This window comes from Carya illinoinensis, chromosome 7 (assembly GCF_018687715.1).
Source record: "Carya illinoinensis cultivar Pawnee chromosome 7, C.illinoinensisPawnee_v1, whole genome shotgun sequence".
Classification (NCBI taxonomy): Eukaryota; Viridiplantae; Streptophyta; class Magnoliopsida; order Fagales; family Juglandaceae; genus Carya; species Carya illinoinensis.
The window spans coordinates 5,420,897-5,448,237 of NC_056758.1; the positions used below are offsets into that span (position 1 = coordinate 5,420,897).

At 34.7% G+C, this 27,341-nt stretch overlaps 2 protein-coding genes across 2 annotated transcripts; both read right to left on the reverse strand.

Annotated features, from left to right (window-relative positions):
• Positions 1-638: 638 nt before the first annotated feature.
• On the reverse strand, positions 639-9,763 carry LOC122315161 (kinesin-like protein KIN-8B). Its single transcript, XM_043130944.1, has 16 exons — positions 9,569-9,763; positions 9,097-9,362; positions 8,926-8,997; positions 8,690-8,806; positions 8,155-8,243; positions 7,086-7,230; positions 6,901-6,996; positions 6,428-6,519; positions 5,740-5,988; positions 5,522-5,672; positions 3,675-3,737; positions 3,358-3,594; positions 2,927-3,031; positions 2,732-2,845; positions 1,770-2,354; positions 639-1,093 (listed from the first exon to the last, which is right to left on the reverse strand). The coding sequence occupies exons 2-16, from the start codon at positions 9,142-9,144 to the stop codon at positions 1,061-1,063; spliced, it is 2,196 nt and encodes a 731-aa protein (XP_042986878.1). The 5' UTR covers positions 9,145-9,362; positions 9,569-9,763; the 3' UTR covers positions 639-1,060.
• A 3,581-nt stretch (positions 9,764-13,344) lies between these two features.
• On the reverse strand, positions 13,345-26,458 carry LOC122315162 (probable sphingolipid transporter spinster homolog 2). Its single transcript, XM_043130946.1, has 16 exons — positions 26,275-26,458; positions 25,199-25,330; positions 22,904-23,005; positions 22,633-22,737; positions 22,420-22,495; positions 22,186-22,260; positions 21,455-21,557; positions 21,219-21,284; positions 18,753-18,834; positions 18,452-18,549; positions 18,117-18,193; positions 17,842-17,955; positions 17,038-17,157; positions 15,388-15,516; positions 14,253-14,331; positions 13,345-13,919 (listed from the first exon to the last, which is right to left on the reverse strand). Exons 1-16 carry the CDS (start codon positions 26,331-26,333, stop codon positions 13,786-13,788), a joined length of 1,551 nt encoding a protein of 516 aa, XP_042986880.1. The 5' UTR covers positions 26,334-26,458; the 3' UTR covers positions 13,345-13,785.
• Between the last annotated feature and the right edge of the window lie 883 nt (positions 26,459-27,341).

Below are 27,341 nucleotides of genomic sequence, written 5' to 3' on the forward strand. Positions count from 1 at the left end.
TTACTAAAAAAGAAGATTTAAATATCAAAAGTTGGTTTTAGGGTTTTTTATTTTGATGAACAAATCAGGCTTCGGATTGGTTGAAACTTGAAATTATGGTTTAGGTTGTAGATGATAGTTGAAGGATAGTAAATAATATTTTCCAATCAAGAATAAAGAGTTTTCAAGGACGGTTCAAGCTTGAGGCAGAGGGGATTTTTTTTTTCTTTTTTTGCAAATAATATTTATTATCTATAAGAATAAAAACTACAACAGTTTATGGCAGATCATAACCTGTATGAGAACAACACAAGAAATTATGATTAATCTAGGAATACACCATCACTACAAAGAGTGACAACAATTCTTTGAGCAAGCTCATCTGTAGATGTGATTACACTAGATAGAACTAGTTGAGAGCAATTCTTGCCTAGTGATCAGGAATATATCTCCGCATTTTAGGTCTCCCAAAATTTTCCGCTCGTATTCGTAGGCACAACATGTATATCTAGAATATCTTAAGTTTCTGTTCTTGGAATTGAATCAATTTATAATCCGAAATCTGCAAGAATACTTGCTGTGTCCTTACTCATATGAGAGTGCCCCATTTTGTCTTTGGAGACCACCCGACTAAAAATTTCAATCAATCAAGTTCTCAATTAGCACCAAATTGGAAAGATAGGATTGGTGTTTTCAAGATAAGGTAAATGTACACAAATATATACAGGCAAAGCATAGTCTACAGTTGCTGTTGGCTATATTCTCAGCTACACCCTCGTTTAGTCTCCCCCCCCTTTTTCTTCCCCTTCAGGCTTCAGATATGTATATTAGCACTAAAAAAATGAAAAAATGGGAAGGGGAAGAGGGGAAAAAGATGATCTAGCATTCAAGAATATCATACAAAATTGGACAGGGGACCTTCAGTATTGGGATTATGGTAACCAAATGGAATGGGCCCCATAGAAGAAAGTGGAATGTGGGACAGATCTGTGTAGTCTGAGGATTTAGCTTTCTGCAAAATACAATTTCCTTCCTACAAGTCTTGGCTGCTGCTCGTCGCAGCATATGAGGACTCTCGACCTTAATGTTTCCTCATAGTAGTATTCCATGCATCCTGTGTGAAAAATAACCATGGGTCAAAAGAGAGTAATCATGCAATTATTAAAAAAAAAGAACATTGCAGACTTACAAAAGCAAATGGAAATATGTAGGATATTGTTGAAACACAATGGTAACCTCACAATAGGAGGAAAAATTACTAAGGGTACAGAGTATTTCTGCGAGTCTAACAAAACTCTCAAAATGATCTGATCATAGCTCATCCAATTTGAACATTTCTCCAACAGACTATTTAGGCAGAACCAGATAATTTAAATCCAAAAATGTGTGCGGTAAAGAAGATACTTGCAGATAATTTGACTTGAGAATCATATCTTTCTAAACAAATCTTAAAGAGAACAATTAATGGTTTCTGCCAAGGAATTTCGTTTCGTTGTCTTTTCTTCCAAAGAAGAGGAGGCAGATCAATTCTGATGAAGCATATAATATTTTCTTGTCCCCTTTAAAAAGAAAAAAACATAGAAGGAAAGCAAAGCGATACCAGGGTAAGTGGGTCAGTGACATAGTCCATTAGCTCAGATGTGTAAGAGAAATCAGAAGAAATGATTGTCTAAGACCTTAACAAGTTGATTAACAAAACTCATGGTGAATAAGGACTAGAACAACACACTAACAGCTGCATCACAAACTCCAGGAAGCAAATATACCATAATAATAATTAGCTTGCATACCTTATGCCGAGTGTCAAAATCAGCACTGTGACGTGAAGAGGAGATGCAGCTTTCACCATGTGGTGAAGAATGAGTTCGTATGCCTGGATAAGAACGGCGCAAGTTTTGAGGAAGCTTCATTAGAGTGCCAAACCATGAACTTGGCCTGCCACCAACCAAATGTTCACTACTCGTATTCAGTCTCAGACACGCTGATGAAGGGTGATCATGTGACAGTACACAGTAGGAGTTAAGATGCTCCTCTCTGCAAAATGTAGCAGTTGAATCCCAGTACCCTCTCAAAAATGAGGTTGAACCAAAGTGTTGAGAATGCTGCAAGATGCAAGATGCTGAAGAATATCGCAAGGGTGCAAATCTTCCATCCACTATATTTGGTGACTGTTTCCTGTCAGAAATTCCAAGATAGGCTGTCGATGTCCAATCTTCAATTGTTATTCCCTGTTTGGCTGCGAGGTCAAATATCTGTCTTTCATCAAGTCCTAATCCCCCGAGCAAGTTCCACAGATTTCTTAGTGCTTCCCTTTGATCATGGATGACTTGATCCCTCATTGCCATTTCAAACTGAAGCTCAGTATTAGCCATCCCCTACATTAGTGCAGTATAACTGTTAGGCTCTGAAGGCATGTTTATAGAACAACATATAAAGCCTTAGATTCTTCTTGAACCAATGTTTTACGACGGCAATGCCCAGTCATCATTTTTTACAGAAAGGAACCAACATGAGCTTAAGACAAATGATCATGTTGTGACAAGAGTAAACTTGTTCAGAATAGATTCCAGGTTGAGGTGATTAATAGTCTTGGGAGCATTTTATTCATAGATATCCCCTCACCCAGTCTTGTTTGGAAAGCAAGGACTTCTTGTAATAATATAAGCTCATCCAGTTACAAGTATCAGACTTTCTACAATCGTAACAGCCAATTCCAAGACAAGTAGATTGAGTCCTACTTATATCTACTCACCAGGATCCTGTATTGACTGAGAATGCTCAAGTAAGTTTTGTTACCATTGTTACTAATGGCTTCCTCAATCATATTTTGCAATTGGCATCGATGCTTCTCATTTGCTTCAATTTCCTGCAAAAGATAATTGGTAATATGGTACAAAAGCTTTAAAGACTGTAAATCTTATGATCACCAGTACGTGGAGAGCACTACCTTTTGGTAATTGACACCAGCTTCATCATTGTCACGGATGTTATCTAGAATGACTTGCCGTCTTGCTCTCAAATTCTCCACAACTGCTCCATCTTTTCCAGTAGCCTGTGACAGTAATAGAAAAAAGGTACTTCATCGTTGGTATAAACTATATAAAAATTTGGTCCTAGTATGGTAAGCAGAGCAAGAAAAGATTGTGAGGGAGATGTGACAGTAAAGCAGACATTCAGACCTCTATCTTGCCCTTTTTTTGGCAATGAAATCTTGGTGGACAATTTAGAAATGCAACGTGCAAGAATCTAAATTCTAAGGAATTTTTTCAGGCATCAGATTTCAGAGAGAAATGAACACTTTGTTACAGAATCTATTTCTTAGACTTGATGTAGAATAGGCAAAATGCAGTCTGCATGATAATAGTGGCACTATCTAACCTGTTTTTTTGCAATAGCATCATCAAGATGTTGGAGTTCAGTTCGGTTACGAAGGTTAGTTTCCTCAAGCTCAAATGATGCCTTCTGCAAATTTATCCGTTCCTGAACATTTTCACTAATTTCATGGCTCAAAATATTCAACCAAGAGAGCTCATCGTCTGCAGCCCTTTCAGCAGGTTTGACACTTTTGAATGATTCTTTTGCAGCCAGTTCTTTCTTCAGTCGGCCAACCTCAACCTGTGAAATCAAATATGTCATATTCCAAGACATGCTATGCTACCTCAAAAAAACAGATGAAGCTCCATTTAATAGCTTACCTGAAGACTGTCAATCATCAGTTGGTAATCTGATACGTGTGTATCTACTGTGCCTATGTTTTTCTGTTGAGAAACAAGAGCGAGATGAAAACTCGTTACCAAGAAACGATGCTTGATGTGGTGTGAGTCTACAGAGAGTGATAACTGAATTAAGCCTGGTAAACCATGTAGATACTAAACAGAACCATATACAAAAGATACGCTTTACTGTGACAGAATAGAAACTGAGTACTGACAATTCAATTAGCAAACAACATGACCTTGCTCTGATGCCAAAAGGGAAGCTGCCCCAAACTATAATAGAAGAAAAAAGTAGTAATTATTGAGAGCTATAATATAAAAAGGGAGCGCCTGGGAGCCGGCTTAGGTGAAAAATAGAGTTTTACACCATCCAATCATAGTTTGACAAGTATAAGTTTTAAGGGATATAAAATAAAATTGGTTGTAGGGAAAAAATAGAATTAGTTGCTCCTCCCTCCCTCCCTTGGCAAGCTGCCCCAAACTATAATAGAAGAAAAAAGTAGTAATTATTGAGAGCTATAATATAAAAAGGGAGCACCTGGGAGCCGGCTGAGGTGAAAAATAGAGTTTTACACCATCCAATCATAGTTTGACAAGTATAAGTTTTAAGGGATATAAAATAAAATTGGTTGTAGGAAAAAAATAGAATTAGTTGCTCCTCCCTCCCTCCCTCTCTCTCTCTGGTCGAAGTAAGGAAGCTCACCCTTCAATCAATCTCCCTCGCATCTTTCACTGAATCATAGGTACATGCTTTGAGCTTCGCCATGGCTGCCAAATGCTGCAGCCCATGCTGATGGAGAACATCTTTGTGCATATATATTAAAAAAACATGTGAACTGAAAAGGTTTAAGAAAAATAAGTACGAGTGTTCATTTAGACTGAAATGAAATGAAGCAGATTGCCCCGGTCTCAAACAACCTTGGAATCAAATCGAATTTGGTCCCTTCGACATCCATCTTCATCACCACAAATTCCCTCTCTGTCACCATGTTCTTCAACCAATTCGCAAAATCAAACCCCTGAATCATATTCACATCCCCACCAATATTACCACCACCACTAGAGGGTTGAATCCTCCGCATTCCTCTACTATTATGATTGCCATTCTTTCCCAGGTCTCAATTAATCTCAAACAACAATGTCTCATTCCTCACCCAAGCAGCATTAGGCAACAGCCTAACCGCTTTCTTCAAGCTATATGCTTCGTGAAATGCCTTATCAGCTTCGACGGCATACACTTCAAAGATCTTATTCTGTTTTGGGTATTGCTTCTGAAGCTTTTTGTCTCACTTGAGAAGCTTTTTTTATGGACTTGATATCCTTGGCTTTATGAGATATATATATATATATATATATTTATATATATAGGCAGATTCATGTGCCGAATATATTGACTGGAGAGAGAACGAAGATTCACGGGCTGGAGATGAGAGAGAGAGTGAAAGGAAAGGGTACCCCTAGAGAAAAGAAGAAAACAAACTGAATGTAGAGAGGATTGTGGGGAATGAGACAGAATAGAGGGTAATAATCTACGGTCGTACCCACGGTAAACAAAATGAAAAGTTTATGTGTTCTCTTTCCATTGGATGGTGTAAACTTCTAGTTTACACCCTAGCCGATTTGAAGCTTTTCTCATATAAAAAGAGCTGACTATTAGCCTTCCAGCAGAATTGCATTCATCCAAAAAGAATATCAAGTAAAGCACTGCAAGCCAGAAATAACTTTACAGCACTCATGCTTTCAAGAATGATAATTTTTTTATAGGTAAAAAGAAAAAAAAAAAAAGTGATAACTAGATGTATCCCGTATTAATTTTTGAGTCCCACCTGAATGTGTGTCTTTATTTCCTTTGCTCGGTCAGCATACTTCAAGGTATTCACAGTGTGAGGATAATGACTGTCCACGGGGCACACTGTAGCAACCATGACTGTTTGAGAATTACCACTCAGACCATCTTTAAGTATTCGTGTCAATTTGCTGCAAGAAATGTATATTAGCTATCAAGCAGGGACAACTTCAGATTATAATAAGTACCATCTGTCACCTGTTGCGGTAAGGAACATAAGCAAGACCCTTTTTTTGTTGTTTCCCCAAAGCATTTATGCAGTTTGCTAAAGCAAGAAGTGACCGGTTGATATTAGCTCCGTCTCTTAGCTTTTGGCCTCCACTATTTGTTTCAGAAGCTCGTTCACTGCCAGCAAGATCTACAAGTGCAAGTTTTCCTCGCATTATTTGATTTCGATACTTAATTTTTTGTTTCCTTTTCACAGTAATCTCCAGAACTGCATGTGATCTGGTTACATGGAAACAACTTCACATGAGATCATGCAAAAAGGTTGCACTACATAGAGATGGCTCCATGCTAGAAATATCTCAAAAAGATGATAGTGGGATAATGATCACAGCTGTAGTGTGACAAGTGAGAAATTTCTTAACATGATGATGTGGTGCTTATAATTATTATAGTATCAGGAAAGTTTGAGTATCATTAATGTGGATAGCGCAGCAGTATGTGTAGTCCCTGTTCCTCATTGGATATTTGTTAGTTACAAAGAGCCTGTAAGAGACGGGCGGAGGAGTGGGGGTTGGCATAGGGTTGGAGTGGTAGCACCTGTTCCTTAGTTGGCTATTTATGAATAGTCTACAAGAAAAGAGATTCTATACACAGTTAATGATGACAGCAACGATGATATGTTTTGGGCAAGTAAGAAATCCAACTAATGCATGCTCACCGTGAAGAAGTTGCATTGACCTCTGTGCTTTCTGTTTTCCGTCGACTATTCCCCAAATTCAGAAGTTCAAGGATTTTATCAGCTGAATGAACCTGAATTAGAAGCATAAGTAATCACCAATAGGTCGTTAACCATAGTACTTAATTGATGCATCAAAGACCCAGAATGCACATTGATAAAGGACAATAAAATAGAGTAACTGGTTAATTATGTTGAAAAAAGAAAACATGGCGGATGAGAAAAGAATTAACCAAACCATAAGTGGCCATAAGGTCAAACAAGCACATAGAATCTATTTTGATTGCTTTATTAATTTTCCGCTAAAGCCCAAAGACCTATTCATTTTTTTTATTAACACAGAACAAGGTTAACAAGGCAAAGACAGATCAGCCATGATTCAGTGATGTGGTCAAGGCTTCCATCTTGCATGTCAAGCACCAGCCAGATGAATCAGGGCGCGGGCAATAACGAACCTTGATATATCTCAGCCCAGCCACAATTATTCCTTGCTCGGGATCCTCTCTAAGTTCCAAATGACATGATGATTTTTCAAGCAAATCGTAGATAACCTAAGTTCATATGACATCAAACGTTAAGAGACTTATAAAGAACATGAGCAATATATATATCAATATCTTAATCAAAACGCAAACCTTACTTCATTGTAGACTTCAAGGTAGGAGCAAGTAACTTCAAATTCATCAGAGCTCTTGTTTGATTTGATCAGATCAAAAACCGTATGCAGACTGAGAACCATGAGTCCAGGATCATCTTTAGTCCCAACCATTGTATAGGTTTTACCACTGGAGAATTAACAGATGGAGAATGAGAGCACAAATCAAAATACATAAAGATATAAGATCAAATTTTTGAATAAATACTAGTTGATTTAACAAACTTTTTAATTATTCACAGTGCCCATTAAAGATGATGATGAACTTTACAACCAATGCACATCCCTGAACAGAATATAGGCTCACAAGTGGAATTACCATTACCACATAAATAAAGAATAATTAAGAATATGATATGGAGAACTACAACATCTGTGACTACAGACCAGGAGACTAAAATCTAATTGTTTTAATAACTTAAACCTACTATTGATCGCAAATGCTGGCAAAAGAAGGAAACTTATATGCAGCCCATTGACCTGCTTCATGAAATGATATTCATATCTCGACTAACTGCAAACTTCTATGGTTTAACCACCAAGAGTAGTTGATGTGCACCACCAGCTTTATAAATCTTCCATACCATGAAAAACTGGAATATATTCTTAGGTGAATGTTCCACTTTTGATTTTAAAATTGTTAAGATTCTAGAAACTAGTATAGCGCTTTTTGTATAGGTATTTTTTTATACCATTCATATAGATGGATGGTTAACTTTTACTCTAGTACACCCGAAAAAAATTCAAAGTTACAACAAAACAAATACGTTATAGGCTGAGGTTAATGGTCAAATTCTTTACTAGCTTTGCATTTAGCCACTATGCTTTGATGCCATTCCTAAATCATGCCTTAGAAATCAACTCTATGCATATGGGGAATCTAGGAAATTGATGGCAGCAAATATGGACAAACAAAGCAAAAGTCACCCAAAATTTCAGATAAATAATGACCAAGGAAAGGAATTTGCCTTATCCAGTACGGAGATAAAAGCAGGCAAAAGATTAAGAGACGATAAAAAACAAAACGACTACACTAATAGATCTTGTTAGTTACCTTCCAGTTGAACCGTATGCAAACACAGTTGCATTCAGACCTTGAACAACCCCTGAGATTACAGAGGATATACATTTTCTGTAGACATCCTGGATAGATGAGTATAAGCAGAATGATAGGTCATAATAACATAGAAAACATTAAAAAAGCAAATATATTTTTATACCAAAGATGGTTTGGCCTATGCATTGAGTAGAGTTTTTTTGTAAATGTTGATGGACTGAAGGAATTACGTTAAGAGTTTGCACATCATAAAGGTTTAATATTCTAAGATTTTCGTGGAAAGTGGCATATGAACAAGCAAAATGCAAGTGAACAGACCGCAGCGACCACAATTTATCCGAAATTAGACTATTTTATACGATACGTGTGCCTGAGTAACCATCACAGATGAAGAGACCTAACCATAGAGAAAAGTCAATATCTGTGTCTTTCTGTGCAGTACCGCATCATTTTGCCAAAAAGGTTACTTAATTTTAATCATAATGGATAAAAAAAAAAACATAACTCCACTACGTTAGAAAATGCAGCATACCACATTTGTACATCCAGGACCAAATGCGTGATCGAAACCATATCTCTTCTCTTTTGTTCGATTCTGTATGCGTTCAAGGTAATCCTTGGATGGGTCGGGATCCAACACAACCACCTCCTATAAAAAGAATTGCAGCATTAGCATACTCACAAAAATCAGTAATAGAACTAACTTAACATAATTTGAAGCGAAGCTAAGATTTATAGGTTTAAAGAAGAAATCTATCACCAACACACCTTACTGTCAATTACTCGGACAATGTTACGACCCCGTTCTCTCTCTGTAAAGGGCCTGCATTTTACTGCAACCTGTGGCCAAAATCGAACAAAAAATATCAAGCAAGAAAGTGGTAACAAAAAAAAAGCAACGTAATGATTTCTGGAATGGTATAGAAAGGAAAGATTTACCGTAAGTGTGGTGGCTTTCTTTGCGGCAGGAGCTCTAATGCTCGGCATGATTCTCCAACATCGATTTCCAAAGTATCACTGGGGCTCTAGCTGTTCGGATCGGGTTTTGAAATCTTGAAAAGAAAAGAAAAACGATTGTTCATACCATTTTTACAGGCCTAAACTAAATCCAATAGCGGGAGAGTTGCTTTCTTTCTGTTTCCACAGAAATGCACTTCATTTTGATTGGCAACATGAGCCCTGATTCATTTTGTTGAGTCCCTACCCTTCGCAGAGTGAACGGGCAGTAGCAGAAAATTCAAAAAGAAAAAAAAAAAGGCAAGAAGGAAAAAAGGAAAGATCAAAGGAAAAGAGGCTTTCATCAGTACAAAGTTCTTTCCTTCAAAAAACCACAAACAGCAACCAAACCATTGATTTTCTCCAACCACATTGTGTTGCGAGAAATTTGGAAAGCGTACACATCAGCCATTACCTGAAGAACAAGAACTTCAAAATAAAAAAACAAAAGTAGAAAGATCCAAAGATTGCATGCAGAACCCGAGAGGAAACATGCGATGCCAGAGCTCAAAAAAAGGCTCCCGTGGAAGCGCGTGGTAATGGGAGGTAGTGGACGAATAAAAAAGAAAAGGCAAGAAAGATTCTGTGTTCTACGGTGTATCGTACTGTGATGTACTGTTGCAGGCAGCAGTTAAATTGCGCAGGTGGGTGTGGAAGAAAGAGCATCTAGTAAGCACAGTAAGATAGACACGTCACTCGTGAATTCCATATCATGACATCTTTCGTCGAGATAAGACTATATCATATTATCCATGTGAACGACTAATGTTATTAAAGTAATGTCATCTAAAAGTTTTGAATAGATAAATTTTATATAGAATATTTGTAAAGTAATGAGTCTCCTTTAAAAGAAAATGAATATTATATATAGTGATAGAGTGTATAAACACCACGTAATCGTTTTAAAAAATAGTAAGATCTACACTTAAAAAAGTTAATTTTTTTCTTATAAATTACGTATTAATTTATTTTTTTTAAAAAAACTGTATGACGTTTACACAATTATGATTGCAAATATCATCTCTTTTAAAAAAAATAATTTTGTTTACATTTTTTCAATATAAAGTCCATATTTTTATATGAAAAATTATATTTATCACATCATTATCTCACTATATAAGATGTTAAATATTTATTACTATTAAATAATAGTAATAAATTTATTATATTTTACATAATAGAATAATGATGTGATATATAATATTATTCTTTTTACAAATATTTACGTAAAATTTACCTATTTGAAATTTGTATAAATTATTGTTTATATTAATATATCCCTAATTTATACAGTTTATTGTCTATTGACGTGGCATTATAAATATCACATGACTTATTAAAAAAAATATATATTAAAAAAATGGCACTCCAAATATAAAAAGGTGAAAACTATAACTTTTTATGTTTGTATTTTTAATGTTTTTAATATACTCCGTCACACCATAAGGTGCTGTCATGTCAGTTAGGAAAAGTGAGTTTTATTACTTAGGGGTACGGAAACATTACTCATTGCGAAAGTATTTAATAATTCTTTTACTATTCAATATTTTAAGTTTTTGAATTACAAAGAATATTTGTTTTAACAAGTTTATGATTAAGAAATATAAACACGCATTTAATATTATTAAACATTTGGTTGTCCCTTGAGAATATTTGTTTGAAAGCTTTTTTCTTGTTTGATGTTAAAAATATTAAATTATTTAAATGAGCAAGGAAATAAAGGAAGAACGGAGTGTCCAGTTATCAGTCAGAATTTATCGAACAAAAAATACGTAAAAGTGACTACATATAAAATTTTTAAAATCGTTTTATTTCGACATAAAATGAATGCTAAGAGAAAGACTTTCTCGATATTAGATGTTGTCTAATATTGTGGATTAATTTTATGTTTATTGATTTAAGAAATATGTAAGACATCATTTGTATTAAAAAATTCTACTCCGCAACCCTATACCACATATATGTTAAGCAAAAATTTAATAAAAGAGTTCTTCTATTTAACAAATGTGTGGTATAAGATTGTTCCAATTGTAGACCTTAGAATAAGAGAGTGATATATACATAAAATGATTTTCACAATATTTATAACTATTTGAACAAATTTCTCAAGCAACAATAAATATTTAATAAATACTGTAAAATATATTTTATATATCTATTTGTATACTCTTGATGTCTTAAACTTAAAGTTGGGACAACAGTTTTAATAGAGCAAAGTCAGGAATGAGGCAGCAGGATAGTGTGGCTTATAGGTGTTTGGATATGGGAGGTTTTTTTTGGAATATTGGGGAAAATGGAGTGTAATTGTTAACGAGAGGGTTGGTTGGAAGGTGGTTGGGTTGGTGGTTTTGGGTTATGAATCATGATTTGTTTTCTTTTACTTTTTTGGTTGACAATGATTTCCGGTGATTCGGACATAGTGATGGGCTTTTTGTGTGTGTATTATTTCCGGTGATCTTTTTAGTCTAGCTTTACGTGGGTGGATTAGATTCAACTTTTATCATCTAATTATTATAATTTTTTAAAATTTTAATATAAAATATAATAAATAATTTAATTTTTTTAATTTTAAAATAAAAATAATATTTTAATAATATTTTATTTAATTTTTAAATTTCAACTCAATTCAGCTCAACATTCAAATGCAGCGTTAATATTTCAAGAGAAATGTTTCAAAGATATTTGGATGAATTTGAGAAAAAAAATAAAAATAATGGGAAACAAACACATAATTCCTTTGTGAGATGGAGATAAGAGGGGGTAGATTCGTGTGAAATTCACTTGCCTAAAAGTTGGAAAATCCACCTCAAAAAATTATGATCAAATCCAAAACAACCATAGAAAAGAGTTATTCTATTTGGCTCCATTATATTTAGAAATAAGTAATAGATTGTGCAAGCACTGTATACTTCTTTTAAAAAAAATATAATCTATTATTAAAAAATTAATTTTTTCATATAAATTTCATATTTATTTATTTTTTTTAAATAAGTGCACAATAATTACACACTCTATAATTCTAAATATCATTTCCCTTATATTAAGAATATGCAAAAGTGACTGTGCATGATTTTTTATTTATAAAATAGATAAAAGTTGTAAATATTTTTTTATATAAACTAATGTGGAAGAACTTTATATTTGTTTGACGTGTCGATGAAAAAAAGTTTGTAAATAGATTAATTCACGGTATTTTTAATCTACAATGTATTATTGCCATTGCTTTCTCCACCAACTATTCTTGAATTATACGAGTGTTTTTTTTTTTCTTAAAAGTCTTAAAATCAGGATTATTATTTTTAATAATTGTTTTTTCAAACGCTTTCAATAATTTAGACAGTGATAGAACAAAAAATAAGCTCAAACTATTGAATGTTAGGTCTATACTAATTATATCTATGTTTTTATTTTTTTTTAAAGAGTTATTATATTCTTAAACTGATGTGTAGAGCATATAATCAATATCGCTTGAATGATAATATTCAACTTGTAAGATTTAAATTTTAAAATTATCTTCTAAATAAAATTATAACATGTAAACAAAATTGAAAAAATAGCTTATAAATTAAGTGTTATCGACACTATATTATGAATAAAAAATTTCTTTTTTTTAAATTAAAATATATATATATATATATATATTGGACAAAAAAAAGGTAATAGTATGAAACTATTTGACTTATCTACTATTTTTTTTTTTTTTTTCCTTCAGATTGCTGACAGATAAGGGAAGCAGGAATCTATATTGCTGACAAGGTGAGTTAGGGTCAGAGGCCATAACACTGTAAAATCTATCTGGAATGATCAGGATGGATCCTTGAATGAGTGGCACACCCATCTCTGAAGACGATAGTGCATAGGGATTGGGAGTCGCAGTGAATGAAAGAGAGCTGAAGGCCCCTTCACAAATTGAATACAATATATATATATATATATAAATGTATTAAAACATGTCAGTTTGGTGGTTGACACATAATATGATATATGGTCAATTTATTATTCAAGAAGAAGACGACGGCCTATTCCCCCCGGGCCCCATTCCCATCTCATTTGTCTTTCTCCAACTTCTCGTATATCATGTGCTCAAGGAAGTCTCCATTCTTTGCTTCTTGTTTTTTCTCCCCGCCTTTTTCTTGTCTTGTTTCACAAATCAGGCCAAGTCGCTTGTGAAACTGATTTACAGAGTTTAAAGAACACAATACACACCGTAGTACAAGGATTTTATAAAGTTGTCAGCAATAATTTATCTTTACATAAATGGAAAGACTATACAGCTGAAAATCGTACTGCATGAAATGCAAATATTCTGATAATATGCTTTTTCTTATCTACAAGCTGTCTGTGAAACAAATAGCAATGCACAACTTCGACATTGAGCTGCTTGTGTTCTGACTGAATCCAAGGGGAAATATTCTTTTCATGTTCTCTTACAAATCTTCAACACACAAGCTTGGACAGCAATTTTTACCCCAAGTGGGAACCTAACACTTTACACTCATATGACATGTTAGGGCACCAGCACTGTACAGATTAACTTAAGTAGGTTTCACTTATACTCTTGAAAAGTTTGCTGTCGGAGTTCCTTCTTCTCATGTCTATTCCTTGAGGTACTCCAGGCTTTGCATATAGAACTTATGCTTCGACAGAGTCATCTAGCATCTCATGTCTGTTTCCTCTCAGCAATGGCTTTGTGCTAGCTTTCTCAACCGTGGAGCCTTTATTTTCACCTTCTTCATTGGACATGTCCACACTGTTCATGAAGATCCCTGTAAAAGTAAATACAATTTGCATTGTAACTCACTTTTTGTATATTTCATCAACAAACCAAGCAAGTTGTATGGACTTCCATTTCAACCCGAGTTCACATCTTATTTTTGGTAGTTCAGCAGAGTGATTTGTGAATGAAGCCACAAAACTTTTTGTCTCTATATCCTTTGTGAAATGAGGAATGGAGATGTTTCATGAAGAACCAGGGTGTTGAAAGTTAAGGAAGTTGATAGGTAGTCAATCAAAGCTTGAAAGAGCTCTGAATACATTTTAATTAAAATAATTTATCATCACATCTATACAAGCTAATTATCTGATTCTTGGTCACTCACCTATAAACCATATTCCAGCGGCAAGAAACAGAACAGACGTTAGAATAAGTGCTGTCTCCCTCCAATTGTTAACATGATCCTGTGTGTGACATTTACCAAAGCCAAGATAACATTGTAAAAAATTAGATAAGTAAAAAGAAAGGGATCGAGACAAAGGACCCAAAGCAGTTTAAGGAAACCAAATTAGATTTTTTATTTATTTTTATTAGTGATTAAATTAGAGAATTTTATCATCCCAGGCTGGAAAAGGTATTGAGAGTGCATTTTCAAACATTGAACATAATGATTTTAGTCAATACTTCAGCATATAAATAAAAAGCACACAAATCCGAGTTATTATCATTTAACTGAGTAATGATGCTGGCAATCAATACCGTAGAGTTAACAGAGGAAACTCCACAACCTTGTGCTTTGAAATTAAAAAAAAAAAAAAAAACGTGCATTTAATTTTCCTGACCAACATTAATAAAAGCACAAATTTGTTTGGAGTGTGTGCTTTACGCTTCGCAAGATTGGGGTCCACCACATCCTGCTTCAACCAGATTACAGGCCAAATAATTTCTTCAATGCGGCCATTTCTAGCCCCATAATCTCTAAAACATCCACTTGGCCATCTCTTCTTCACTACTTTTCCCACACATGCGTGGCCCATGGGACAGTACTCTGAAAGTCACTATTCATGATTTTGAAAGAACCGCAGATTTTATATAAATAATCAACCAAATGATCTTGCTGCTAATTCTATATCTGGCCCACAACAAATTTCGTTACACACAATTAAAGGAAAATATGGAGTAGCAAGATTATTCGTCCACAGCGAAACATGCTATACTTTGCCGAAGTAACTTTTCATGATTTTGAAAGAACAACAGATTTGACATAAATAATTAATACTGCTAATACTATAAACTGGAAACTGCTTTCGCCACAATAACTTCTGTTAAAGGACAAAATGCAGTAACGAGATTATTTTTCCACAGCAGAACATGCCATACTTGCAACAAAAACAAATCAAAAGATGTAATTTCATGCATGTTAGATTAGCATATACATGTGAAGGAAACCTAACGTAATATCAACTATATTTCTCTCTCCTTCCTCAAATATATAAATCAAGAGAGTTTCAAAGCCACACCTGAAGGACCCCAACAAGAGGTGACGAAGGCACATCACCAAAGATGTGGATTGAAACGGTGGATATAGCCATAGACAGAGGCCTCATACTAGGTCTGACACAATGGAGACACACGTAATTAACAGGAGCCTGCAAAAGCAAAGTGAGACTGTGAAGGACATATGAGTAGATCAAATTTCTGGATGTTATTTGAGAATAAAGTAGTTCAGAACTTAATGTCAATGTGCATAAGTGCATCAACATGCAAGTATATAGTCAGTTAAAATGAAACCCAGAGCATTTACAAATAAAAGTAGAAAATTGTGTCAAGTTCTTAAAATTGATAGTAACATGCCATTTATATTATAGATGCGTCATATATACAACAATTCTGATGAGTATCCAGAATCAAAAGCATTTTTTCCGACAAGGCCAACCTTACATTTTCAATGACTATAGCAATAACCTTCAGCAAATCCTTAACAAGCTAACAAAAATCTACAGAATATCGTTAAGCTAACAAAAAGTTTCAATGACTAAAGCAATAACCTTCAGCAAATCCTTAACAAGCTACCAAAAATCTACAGAATATCGTTAAGGTAACAAAAAGTTTAATCACATAAAACAAAGAATTTTTTTTTTATTAAGTAGAAAATAAAGAAAGAAATGACTTGTAAGAAAATATATTATTCTAATAAAAGCTCAACAAATACCTATACATTAGTATATCATTTGCCTACATTAGTATACAAATACCTTACAATTTTTAAAATTTCTGTCATTCTTTTTTTTTTTTAAGAATAAAAAACAAAATAAAGTTCCGTCACTCTAACATTGGACAAAGGATTTCTGAACTATAAAAGTCTCCTCAAGATTTCTAGGCCTTTTCATATGTAATTTATAGACTTCAAAAGGAACAAGGTGAAGAAGAAAGGATTATTTTTTTAGTTTTGCTACGTACAAGCAAATTCGAGTACCTATCTACGTACCAATGCTGCTGCATTCATATTCAAAATTCAAATTAGCACCATTTTCATTATAGTCTAACTTTCTGACCAATCATGTTGGATGGGTACGCGTATAGGTGCACAGAATTGCTTACAAGAAGATTTTTCCTTATTTTTTAAGCAAGACACAAAATACAACAGAAAGTTTGTACAAATCGCCAAGTTCTATTAACCATATCACTTCTCATTGAAATGACAGGATGATATCAATATATACCGAATGACATGGTCAAATGTTGAAAAAATTCCTCAGCATCCCTAATATAAATTGGAACACTCTAAAATAAAATAATACAGAGCTAATAACATAGGTATTTGCCCCCATCCACATGCTAATAGGCTGTGAGTCCATCATCATATAATCCATTTTAAGTTATATTCACAGGTTACCATGATTTTTCCATGGAATGTCATGTGCCAGATCAACAGCTTTAATATCTCTGGCAGCTCGGAACCATTTGAGTCCTATACATCACACAATGAAACTGTTTCCAACAATAATGCCCCATTTATCAACTATCTGCCCCCACACACACTACCCCCCCCCCCCCCCCCTTCTCCCTCCTCTTTTCCATCTCGCTCATGCACATTATTTAAAAAAAAAAAAAAAAAAGAGCCATGGATTATCAAATTTTTAACCCAACTCAGACAGTTACAAATTTACCTGTGTAGCAAAGACTAGTATCTCGCCCACTGAGAAAAGAGCTATGAAACCATACAAGCTTTTAAGGCAGAAGGCACTGAAGCAAAACATTGCACCTAGTAATGTTGCTCCAGAAAGAAGCTGTAACACGAGTAGAGAAATTTAGAATACAATTAAGACCATACATGTTATCGTCCGACAACTCAGAAATTAAGAACACAAAGCAAATTCAAAATTTCTAATGAACAGCAGATGATAAATTCTCCACCAACGCCAGCATACAAACATGGAAAGAAGTCAGAAAAACTCATTTCAATGTAAAACTCAGCCTCTTCAAGAGTAGTATGACTACTACCGTGATTACAAATAGATAAATTGCAGAGAGTAAAGTTAATTAAAAAAAACTCATTATTCAAAAAATAACAGGAAATGCTGAGTAAGAAACCAACAAAATTTAGCTGCTCCAAAAATAATGTTTATGTTTTCATGTGCTAAAGAAATAATAGGTTGTTAAATAGAAGTAACTTAGTGAGATTCAAGGGGAAATTGTGGGGCTTTTGCAAAACTCTTTTTGCATTTATTTCAATGAACGAAATGGCTCAAATCATATCGAAGTTTCTCAAACAGAAAGTTCTTGCATTTATGCAACATCAACAAATGCTCACATCCGTACAAGTGAACTTATGTAAAAGTTTAATAATGTCTTGTTCAATAGTACAAACTTGGTATTAAAGTATATTCAGTGCCTGGGACAATGATGAGTGAATGATTATGCATTGCAAGAGCCATCTGCCTCACGTGTCCCCTAGATGAAGCAGAACTCACCTTAAATGCATTTGAGATCGTGGCACTCATGTAATCCAGGATGAGGCCTCCAGATAACGTCCCAAAAATTCCACAAACAATTGTGATCCCTCCGAACAACAAATCTGCATTATTCTGCCCAAAGTCCCAAGTAACAAGAGGGTAACTATCAGAACTGAAGAGATGGTATTCTCATTATACAAGAAATGAGGATTTGAATCAAAGAAAAGGTATATTTTAACAGGAAAAAATTCAAGATGAAAAGTTAACAGATGGAAGTTAAAAAAGTGTCATACCATGTGATAAATGTTATAACCAGCCTTTGGCCCCCAGTATGAGTATGCTCCAATGACAAAGTTGTACAATATGTAACCTGCCAACCAAACAACCAAACAAAAACAAAAATAAAACACCATATTTACCATATGTGCCAAGTAACCTGAAAGTCACCACTGCATTAGAAACTCTGGAATAACACTAACAAAAAATATGATTGTGAAAATGACCATAATTTCATATCCATATCATAAGAATTCAGAATATTCTTGTACTGATACTTCTCCAGTTTGTATATAAACGAATAAAAAATTGTCTCCTTGTGCAGAAAAGAAAATGAGGATTGATAAAGTACCTAAAACATTCACAACATAGACTTTATCAAGTAAAAGCACTTTCATCTCTCTCGAAAATCTAGAGAACTGATCCAAAATTTTAAATGCACCCCTTGACCTGAAATACAAAAGGAGAAGAGACAGTCGTACCCACAATAAAGGAATTTCACAAAATGATAGTCTTCATTTCTTTTCACTATCTATAGATGTCATAAAAGAAGGCCTTATTTTATTTTCTCGTCATTAGCAACCGCCAATACATGTAAAAGCATATGTAAGCATAAAGAGAGATGGAGAAGCACAGCCACAAGAGCCACTTACTTGGAAGCTTTATTAGAGGCTTGAGCACCAAAACCTTCATCTTCAACCACAACATAGCCATTTACACTTGGGACCTTTGAATCTATAATTGGGAACTAATAAGTGAAAGAACCCTCAAATCAAAAGAAGAATATAATGAACAATTACTACAATAAGAAACTTTTAAGGCTCAAGTCAAAATCAGTCGCTTCAAGTTCATGTGTGCTGTAAGTTTGATTCCTCTTTTTTAATTGAACAATGCTACTCTTCATCCTAGATTTTGTCGCTTTAGTCAGGCCTTCTGATATGGCATATTTTAAGTAGCTTAATATGTCAACCATTAACTCGACAGCCACTTAAAATGTGCCCATCAACAAGGGTGACTGAGGCTGAAAAAATGTTTTTTTTATAGGTAGACGATTATATATATTAATACAAATAGGCAAAGCGCGATTACACAGGTAGTATACAAGAGATTACATCTATTTAGGGGGAATAAATAGAAATAAGAAAAGCATGAAAATCGAGGCCATTGAAATCTACAGTTTTGGCCTAAAGAAAGAGAGTTCTAATATACAATAATCTAATCTCCTCCAAAGAGCACTTCCTATCTTCGAACGCCCGTTTGTTACGTTCCTACCAAATAAACCATAGAATACAGATAGGGATCATCTTTCACAAAGCTACAATTTGTGGAATACCGCCAAGGTTCGGCCAACAAGCCAAAAGTTCGACTACCATAGCTAGCATAACCCAGTCTAGCTCTACCCATTGGAATACATTGGTCCATAATGACTTATCAAAAATACATTGGCCCATAATGCTCAAGCGATCTCGCAATGTAGTAGAAGATGGTCCACAATCTCACCACTTTGCTTTACACATACAGCACCATTCCACTACTATCATCCCATGCTTTCGTAAGTCATCCATTGCCAAAATCTTTCCCAGAGACTCTGTCCATGCAAAAAATGCCGCCCTAGAAGGGCCTTATTTCTCAAAATTCTTCTCCATGGAAAGAGATTGCTATGCGGTTTTGTGAGAGCCTTATAGAAAGAGAGAACTAAAAAAATACCTTTTCTATTAGGTAACCACCACAAAGTATCAACTCTTTGATTACTCAGTCTCATAGAGCATAAGAGTTGGAAGAATTCTACAAAATTGTTGACTTCCCAATCTTGGGCCGCCCTAGTAAAGCTCACATTCCACTATAGTAAATCCCCCTCCCTCTCTATAAGGGCTGCCACTGAAGCTTCTTTCTCACATGCAAGTTTGAATACTGTGGGGAATGAGTCCCTAAGAGCTCAATCTCCACATCATATGTCGTGCTAGAATATAATTCTTGAGCCTTCTCCCATCACAATTCTAGTATGCCGGACAAAAACTCCCCACCCTCGTCTAATGTTGCTTCCATAGACCCACACCATAAGACCTAATACCCTATCCCCCACCCACCCACCCAAAAAAAAAAGCTCCATAATTGTAAACAATCACTGACTTCCATAAAATCTAGGACAAAAAAGAATTTCTCCTTTTTATTTGAACAATTTACTCATTAAACACCTAAAATGCATTCAATGTAGCCATTCCATTCAATTCTAACAATGCGAATCCTGTTAATTCACATGAGACCACACATTGCCCATAGACAATACCAATTGATGGCAAACTTTGGGTGAAAAAAAGGGCGAGTGTAAGATGGAGCATGTCCAGTCCAAGAGCAACATAATCTATAACTCCTCTTCCACACGTCTCAAATCCAGCACCTCATTTTATGGCCAACAACCAACACAACCAAAGAATGGGATGAGTGGTCAGCCTCCAGCTTCCATGGCAATCATGAAGGTCAGATCACCTCAATCTCCTAATCTCTTCTCATGGCTCTCAAGCACAAAGCCTAAACAAAATAGACCAAAACCAAGCCTAAAATACCCAAGAGAATCCCTTATCTTAGCTTCTTTATGAGTGTAAAAATTGCTAGAATTGGTGTTCAAATAATGGGATGAGCTGGGCATGCAACAGTTGCATGATGAACATTGAACTGGACTTGATATAAGGCAAATTGAGGGGAGCTTTGGATCACAAGATGGGAACTTTCTGTGGTTGGATACATGAATTTTAGTAAGAGAGTGTGTTTGCATGAAGAATCAATGATGGTAGTTTGGCTCACAAAATGGGAAGCCTAGTGTGCTCGGCTTCCATGGAGTTAAGGGAGTGTGCTTGGATGACAAAAAAGAAATTATTGAAGACTTTACGACTGTGAGAAGATGGTGGTGGAACTTTACGCCTTTTTCAACTCACTTTACCTCTAGATGGCTACTCATAAATGCTTTTCCATTTCTAGCTTCCAAGATTATCTTGCTCTTTTTTACTCTTTTTGATTATGCACATCCCTTGTTAATTCGTGTATACTCAGGTAAAGCCCCTTTTTGCCTTTTTTAATTTCATTTATAAAAAATAATTAAAAAAAAACGAATCATACAATACCTTCAATGGCACAAGCAACAGCGTCAATAGATGTCAAATCTTTTGTAAGCTCGACAGGGGCAAAACCTGTGGTTATAAGTTCAATGCCAGATTAAGGAAAAATAAATTAATAATGTTGGATAAAAAAAATCAGAACCTTTATTCTTTTTTGGTAAGTAAAACTACCCAATTGTGGTGAGTGTTGATGGAACAATCAAAACTTAATAAGAAAAAATGATGAATTCCAAAACAAGTACCTTTTAATTGCAAAGGCTTCATCACAAAACCCAAAACAGCAAACGGAAGCATAAAAAATGCTTCTCCAAAAAATGCATAACGCCAATTCAAAGTGTTTCCAACCTAAAAAGGGGAAAAAAACAAATACCAAGGTCTGTTATGGTGAGTAAAATCAATAAAGGGTGCCGCTGACTCAACTAATACATAAATGTTTTTTTTTTTTTTTTTTTTTTTTTTTTATATAAGTAACTCAACTAACACATAAGTTGAGTGACCATGGGAGATGATTTAACACATCCATAGAGATAAGAACAAGCAGACTCTTGGAGCATTATAATATTGGTTCTAAAGCCAAATCATGCTAATTAATGAAGCTTCTCTGGCTTAATATGTCACAATGAAAATCAGTCACACTAACTGACCAAATAGCAGAGAACAACCCCTCATACTAATAGGGATAGTATAGGAAATTTTGTCAGAAAGCCAAGGGGGCGGGGCCTAAATCCAATCTACAGTTTTTGGGGAACCTTTTGACAGAATGAAGAAAATTATATACACACCTCATGGGATAGAATGTCTCTATGGAATGGGTGTAAGAAACGTTAAAAAAGACAAATGAGTGTTAGCCAACTACAAGCAACCAAATCCACCTCCATATAAGAAAACTGCAAAAGTTGCAATTTTAACCAAAAAGAGAATTAAAGTTGACAAGTATAATCGGAAGATTAACTATCCCGATTCGAGAACTTACAAGTCCACCATAAACATAGCCTAGAGCAACTCCAGTTGGTATACACATGTAAAATGTGGCAAGCCATGCTGTTTTCTGGAACCATCACAGCGACACATACAGTGTAAATTGCAAAATCAGCACATGAATACATAGCAAAGTCCAAAATTCTAACTATAAACTTTTTTTTTGAGAAAAGTAAGAAAATTCTAACTATAAACTAACAAGAGAAAAAATAAGCAAAAAGAAACTAACCTGAGCAGCAGGGGCATTGTCATCTATAAATGGAGCAGCAAGACTTATGAAAGAAGCCTCTCCAACACCAACTAGCCTAGACAGATAAGATCCACAATAAAATTCGCAGCCTAGACTTATAAAAAAAAAAAAAAATCGCAGCCTAGTACAAGAAGATGATAAAAGCACTGAAAAAAACCGCATTGTTGAAAGCAACAACTTTGTTAAACTTACATGCGACATATTGCAATGGACCAAAAGTCAAATGAACTACCACACCCAGCCGCAGCAAATGTCCAAACAGATAACCCAACTCCAATAAGCCTAAAAGGATTGTGGCTGCAAGAGCAATAATGTATAATATATAAGCACAGGGATACGAGAAGGGTAAAGGATAGGATACTAATGATAAAATTGTCTTAATCAAAGTTCTATCATCATGACATCATTGTCCAACCTTAAATTATGAACTAGTAAGCAACTAGCATGTAAAGAAGATGTTCACCTCTTTGCCAAGGATGCAAATATTGGAGAAGCTACAAGAAGTCCAACCATAAAGGCAGAAGATAGAACACCATCTTGGAAATTGTTCAAGTTAAAATCCCCCCTGCAAGAATGATGATATGATAAGCCAATGAAAAGGACCCAAGATTATTAATAAACAGATAAACAGATGCTATAGCATATCATGCTCAACTACTAATCAAAACTCTGTAATATGATAATTGAAAGTTTTCAACCAATATATTAAGAAAAGCAACATCTTCGGAAATAAATGTATAGAGCATCTCGCTGTGGTATGCGTGTAAGGGAAGGAGTGACCATAGTGCGTGTGCATGGTGGTTGTGTGTATGAAGGCTACCAGCCTGGCCAGGTCACCATCTAAGATAAATCATGATTTACTGGTGGTAAATAGCCAAATAATTTATGTTTGATTGTGCCGGTATGTATTTGTCAAGCACGTGTGTAGCAAGCACAAATCCAACAAGAAGCCCCACAAACACATGAGCACCCCACACATGCATATAGAATTTATCAAGAAAACTAAGATTGATCAACAAATTAGTTGGCACCAATTTTTTCAATAAGCAAAAAATTATTAATGCCAATAGACGTACCCAAGTACATTGGATGTATACAACAGAAAACACCTGGTTGGGGTGCAAAAAAAAAAAAAAAGGGATAAAACCCATCTAGGAAAATGAACCTAACAAAGCCCTAGCTCAAGCCCAAAGACGCGCCTGCCCCAAACCACCACCAATACACCAATGCCTATCCCACCAAACCAAATTTTGCCCTTACACCAAACCACTATAAATTCCCCACACACTCCTCAGTAAATGTAAACTGTGAACGGGTCTATTAAAAATATGCAATTGGTTCTGTCTTCCCTCTGGTCCTCCCTCGACTTGAACTACCTCCCTTATCGTCATAGTTGATTGCCCAAATAAGACGCTTTAACTCTCTGCTCTTCTTAGATCTTGATTTTGCGCCAAGTACGACCCGCCTCTATTGCAATGAGTAGTGTTGTGAGGTCCTCCAGTCCTTCGCAAGTAATCCCCACACACTGATGTATCTCATTTACCTTGTCCAAAACACAATCTGATGATGAATCAGCTATATTGTTAATTGGTGGGAGAGATATCAAGGGGACAACATCTTTTGCAGTCTCCACTCCAAACTGTGGACCAGGCCTTAAAAATTCCTCCTCACAAGGCACCAATGAAAACCCGTCCCTTTCTCCACACCAGTTTCTAAAGCTCGCGTCTCCTCCACAGCGCTATTGATGTTATTGCCACCTTGGCCAAAGTTATGTGTCGACCCACAAGATGCCTGAAGAGGTACACCAGTTACCTCCAACATGGGTGGTGGAGCCATGGTAACCATTTAGATCACACCAAAAGAAAAACTTGTGTTTTGGCATAAGAAGATTTTTTTATCAATGTTTTGGTATAAGAAGATGCATACCTAATACCTAATTTAAAATAATTTTATACAAACACACACATTTATAAAGTTCTATAAGACTCGAACAAATTTCCTATCTTTAGATTTGATATAGATAGTACAATAGAATGTACCAAATATGCACACCAAATTTATATATATATAAGTGTGAGCACACCAATTAGTTAATGTGTAATGTAAAAAATTTGATGCATTGGCGTTGCATTTGATGTATAGTATTGGAGTCCCTTGCTTATTCCATGGAACATAAATACATGCTTTTATGAGCACCGGAAGAGAAATAACACATGCGGATCACAGAGAGAGAGGGTGTGACACGGGATGGAAAAGCACATTCATGAGCCAAATGACCTTTTTTTTTTATTTACTTTCAAATGAATAAGTTGAACACCTGGTGGATCTTGAACCATGACTATACCCTCCAGCCCTTTCTTACAGGTGGAAAAGGTGCAATGAAGTTTGAGCTCATCGGTGTCATGACCTAAATATCCAGCCTTGGATGAAAATGACTTCCAAAAATATCATTCAACAATCATTTCAAGCATATCCATTTCATAGCCATCTAGGAATATAAAATCCTCTAGTGTCACAATGACGCCTGGTCAAATACAAAGCTTCAAATGTTGGTGATGATATGAGAAGGTATGATATAAGAAATAGCATTTCAAGAAAGAAACTTTGAATTTCTTTGTATTCAATTCACATAAGAGGCACTCTTAGTAAGCACGAGAAATTTTTTTTATAGGCAAGCACAAGAAATACCGTGTAGCATATTAGATTCAGGTTGTTAAACTAGTATTTAAATGACATGAAATCATCCAGTAAATCTTACTGAATTCCGCTACCCGAAGAACAAATGCCACTGTCAGTGCAAGTCCCAAGACTACCATTTACACCATTGCTTGCTATTGCTCCTCGATCCACATAATTTATCATATTAATTACACAAAAGATCATAAGTAATCTGCAAACAATAAATAAATCATTTATAATAAGCAAAATGAGGCAACCAGAAAATTTAATTTCATTGTTACAATTAAAGAATATGAAGCACATCAGAATTCCACTCAGTAAACATTACAATCCAAGCTGAGCTTTAAACATGACCACTATCAAAACGGCAATCAACATTCAAGGTCGGAGAAGTATAACTTCAGAATATCCAAATCACATATTTGTCATGATAAAAATAAGGTCAGAAAAAGTAAATGTTTGCATTAAAATGAATGGCTCCTAACCTTGTAAAGGCCCAACAGTCCTACAACCAACTCACTACACATGTACTCATTCACCGGAATACCCAACTAATTGCGCAAGATGAAACTGTATCAAAGCAGCCGAAAGCTCCTTTTGCATTTTTAATTATTAAAATTCAGCTTATAAGATTATATTTTTTAAAAGATGTAAACTACAAATGCCCATCTACAATAACCCATGTTGGCAGATTGGTCCTTTATCATCAAGAAAATTTGCAGTCATCCTAGGCAAGTTCAGTCCATGAATTCATCCATCTATTATTCACACCATTTCCGTTGCTGTCTAATTACAGGAGAAAGAAAAAAGAAATTATTAAGTTCCCCAACTGCCACTCCAACTAAGAAGTAAGGAGATCATCAACAGACAATATTTTTCCAGTTTCCCATGTTTTCTCAGAGACCAAGTTTGGAGCGATATATAGATTCTCACGAAGAACCCAAGAATTGAAAAAAACATAGACGAATCTTCAACCCTACCCCACCCCCCTCATAGAAAATAAACGAAGCGCAACATCAAATAAAACCTAGAAATCGATCAGACGCAAGGTCAGAACTTTCAGACGAGAATATTTTGGGAAACATAATTTACAATACAATATTCTGTCACTGAAAATATCCGGTAAAACGGAGGAATGCGGTGAGATGCGGGTACCTTTTGGGGGTGAACCAAGAAGGACTCAGTTCCGAGTCTTCTCTGGGTATCTTCGCCATTTCTTCGTCTCAGATGAATCGATGGGAATAGCTTCACGAAGCTTGAATCTGAATTGTTCCGACTCCTGAAAAAATAAATTGGGTTACTCGTTGGCCCGTTTACTTGTTTTTCCTTTATCTACTTTGTCCTCTCTTTTTTCGTCTTTTTTTTTTTTTTTTTTTTTAACTGTTCTTCGTTTACTTGTCACTGAAGCAATTTTCTAATTTTTTATTACTATCTGGCACGTACAGTCGTGTAATATTTTGTAAAGACCCATCACCACTCATTTAATAGGTTTGAAATTTTTTATTTTTTTTATCATTTTTTTATGTATTTTTTTAACATTCTTAATTATTAAAAAAATTAAAAAATATTTAATTTTATTAATAATTACTTCCTTAATCATTAAATAAAATTAAAAATTAAAAAAAAATTAAATACAGAAAAGGTAATAAATAGATAGTAGAATAATATAGCTCTATTATTTTCCTTCCGTAAAAGAGAAAAATTTATTATTAAAAATTTAATTTTTTTATATAAATTTTATATTTATTTATTTTTTTTAAATTATTATATAATTATAAATGTCATTTCCCATCTCTTTATTTTTATTTTATTTTTTGGAAATGATAATTATAACTATCTTCTCAAAAGGTAAAACATATCATTTTTTCACTGCCATGAATCTGATCATCAAAAGTTTTGGATTCTTCCTTACATTTATTCATGACTTGGATACTAAATGTAATTTATAAACACGAATTGATATCATTTAGCGATGTGTGTTGTCACTGATGTGTGTTGTAGAGATGATGAGTATAAATTTAAAGAGGAATGCTACACATCATTCCACACCACACACTTTATATATTAAAATATTATTTTTTATTTTTTTATTTTTTATTTCATTTTATTCTTATTAAACTAATTGAATTATTCTATTTGTCATCCACACACTACATATTTATTATAGAAAAAATAAAAAAAAAATTAAAATAAGTATAGTGTGTGAAGTGTGAGGATGACAA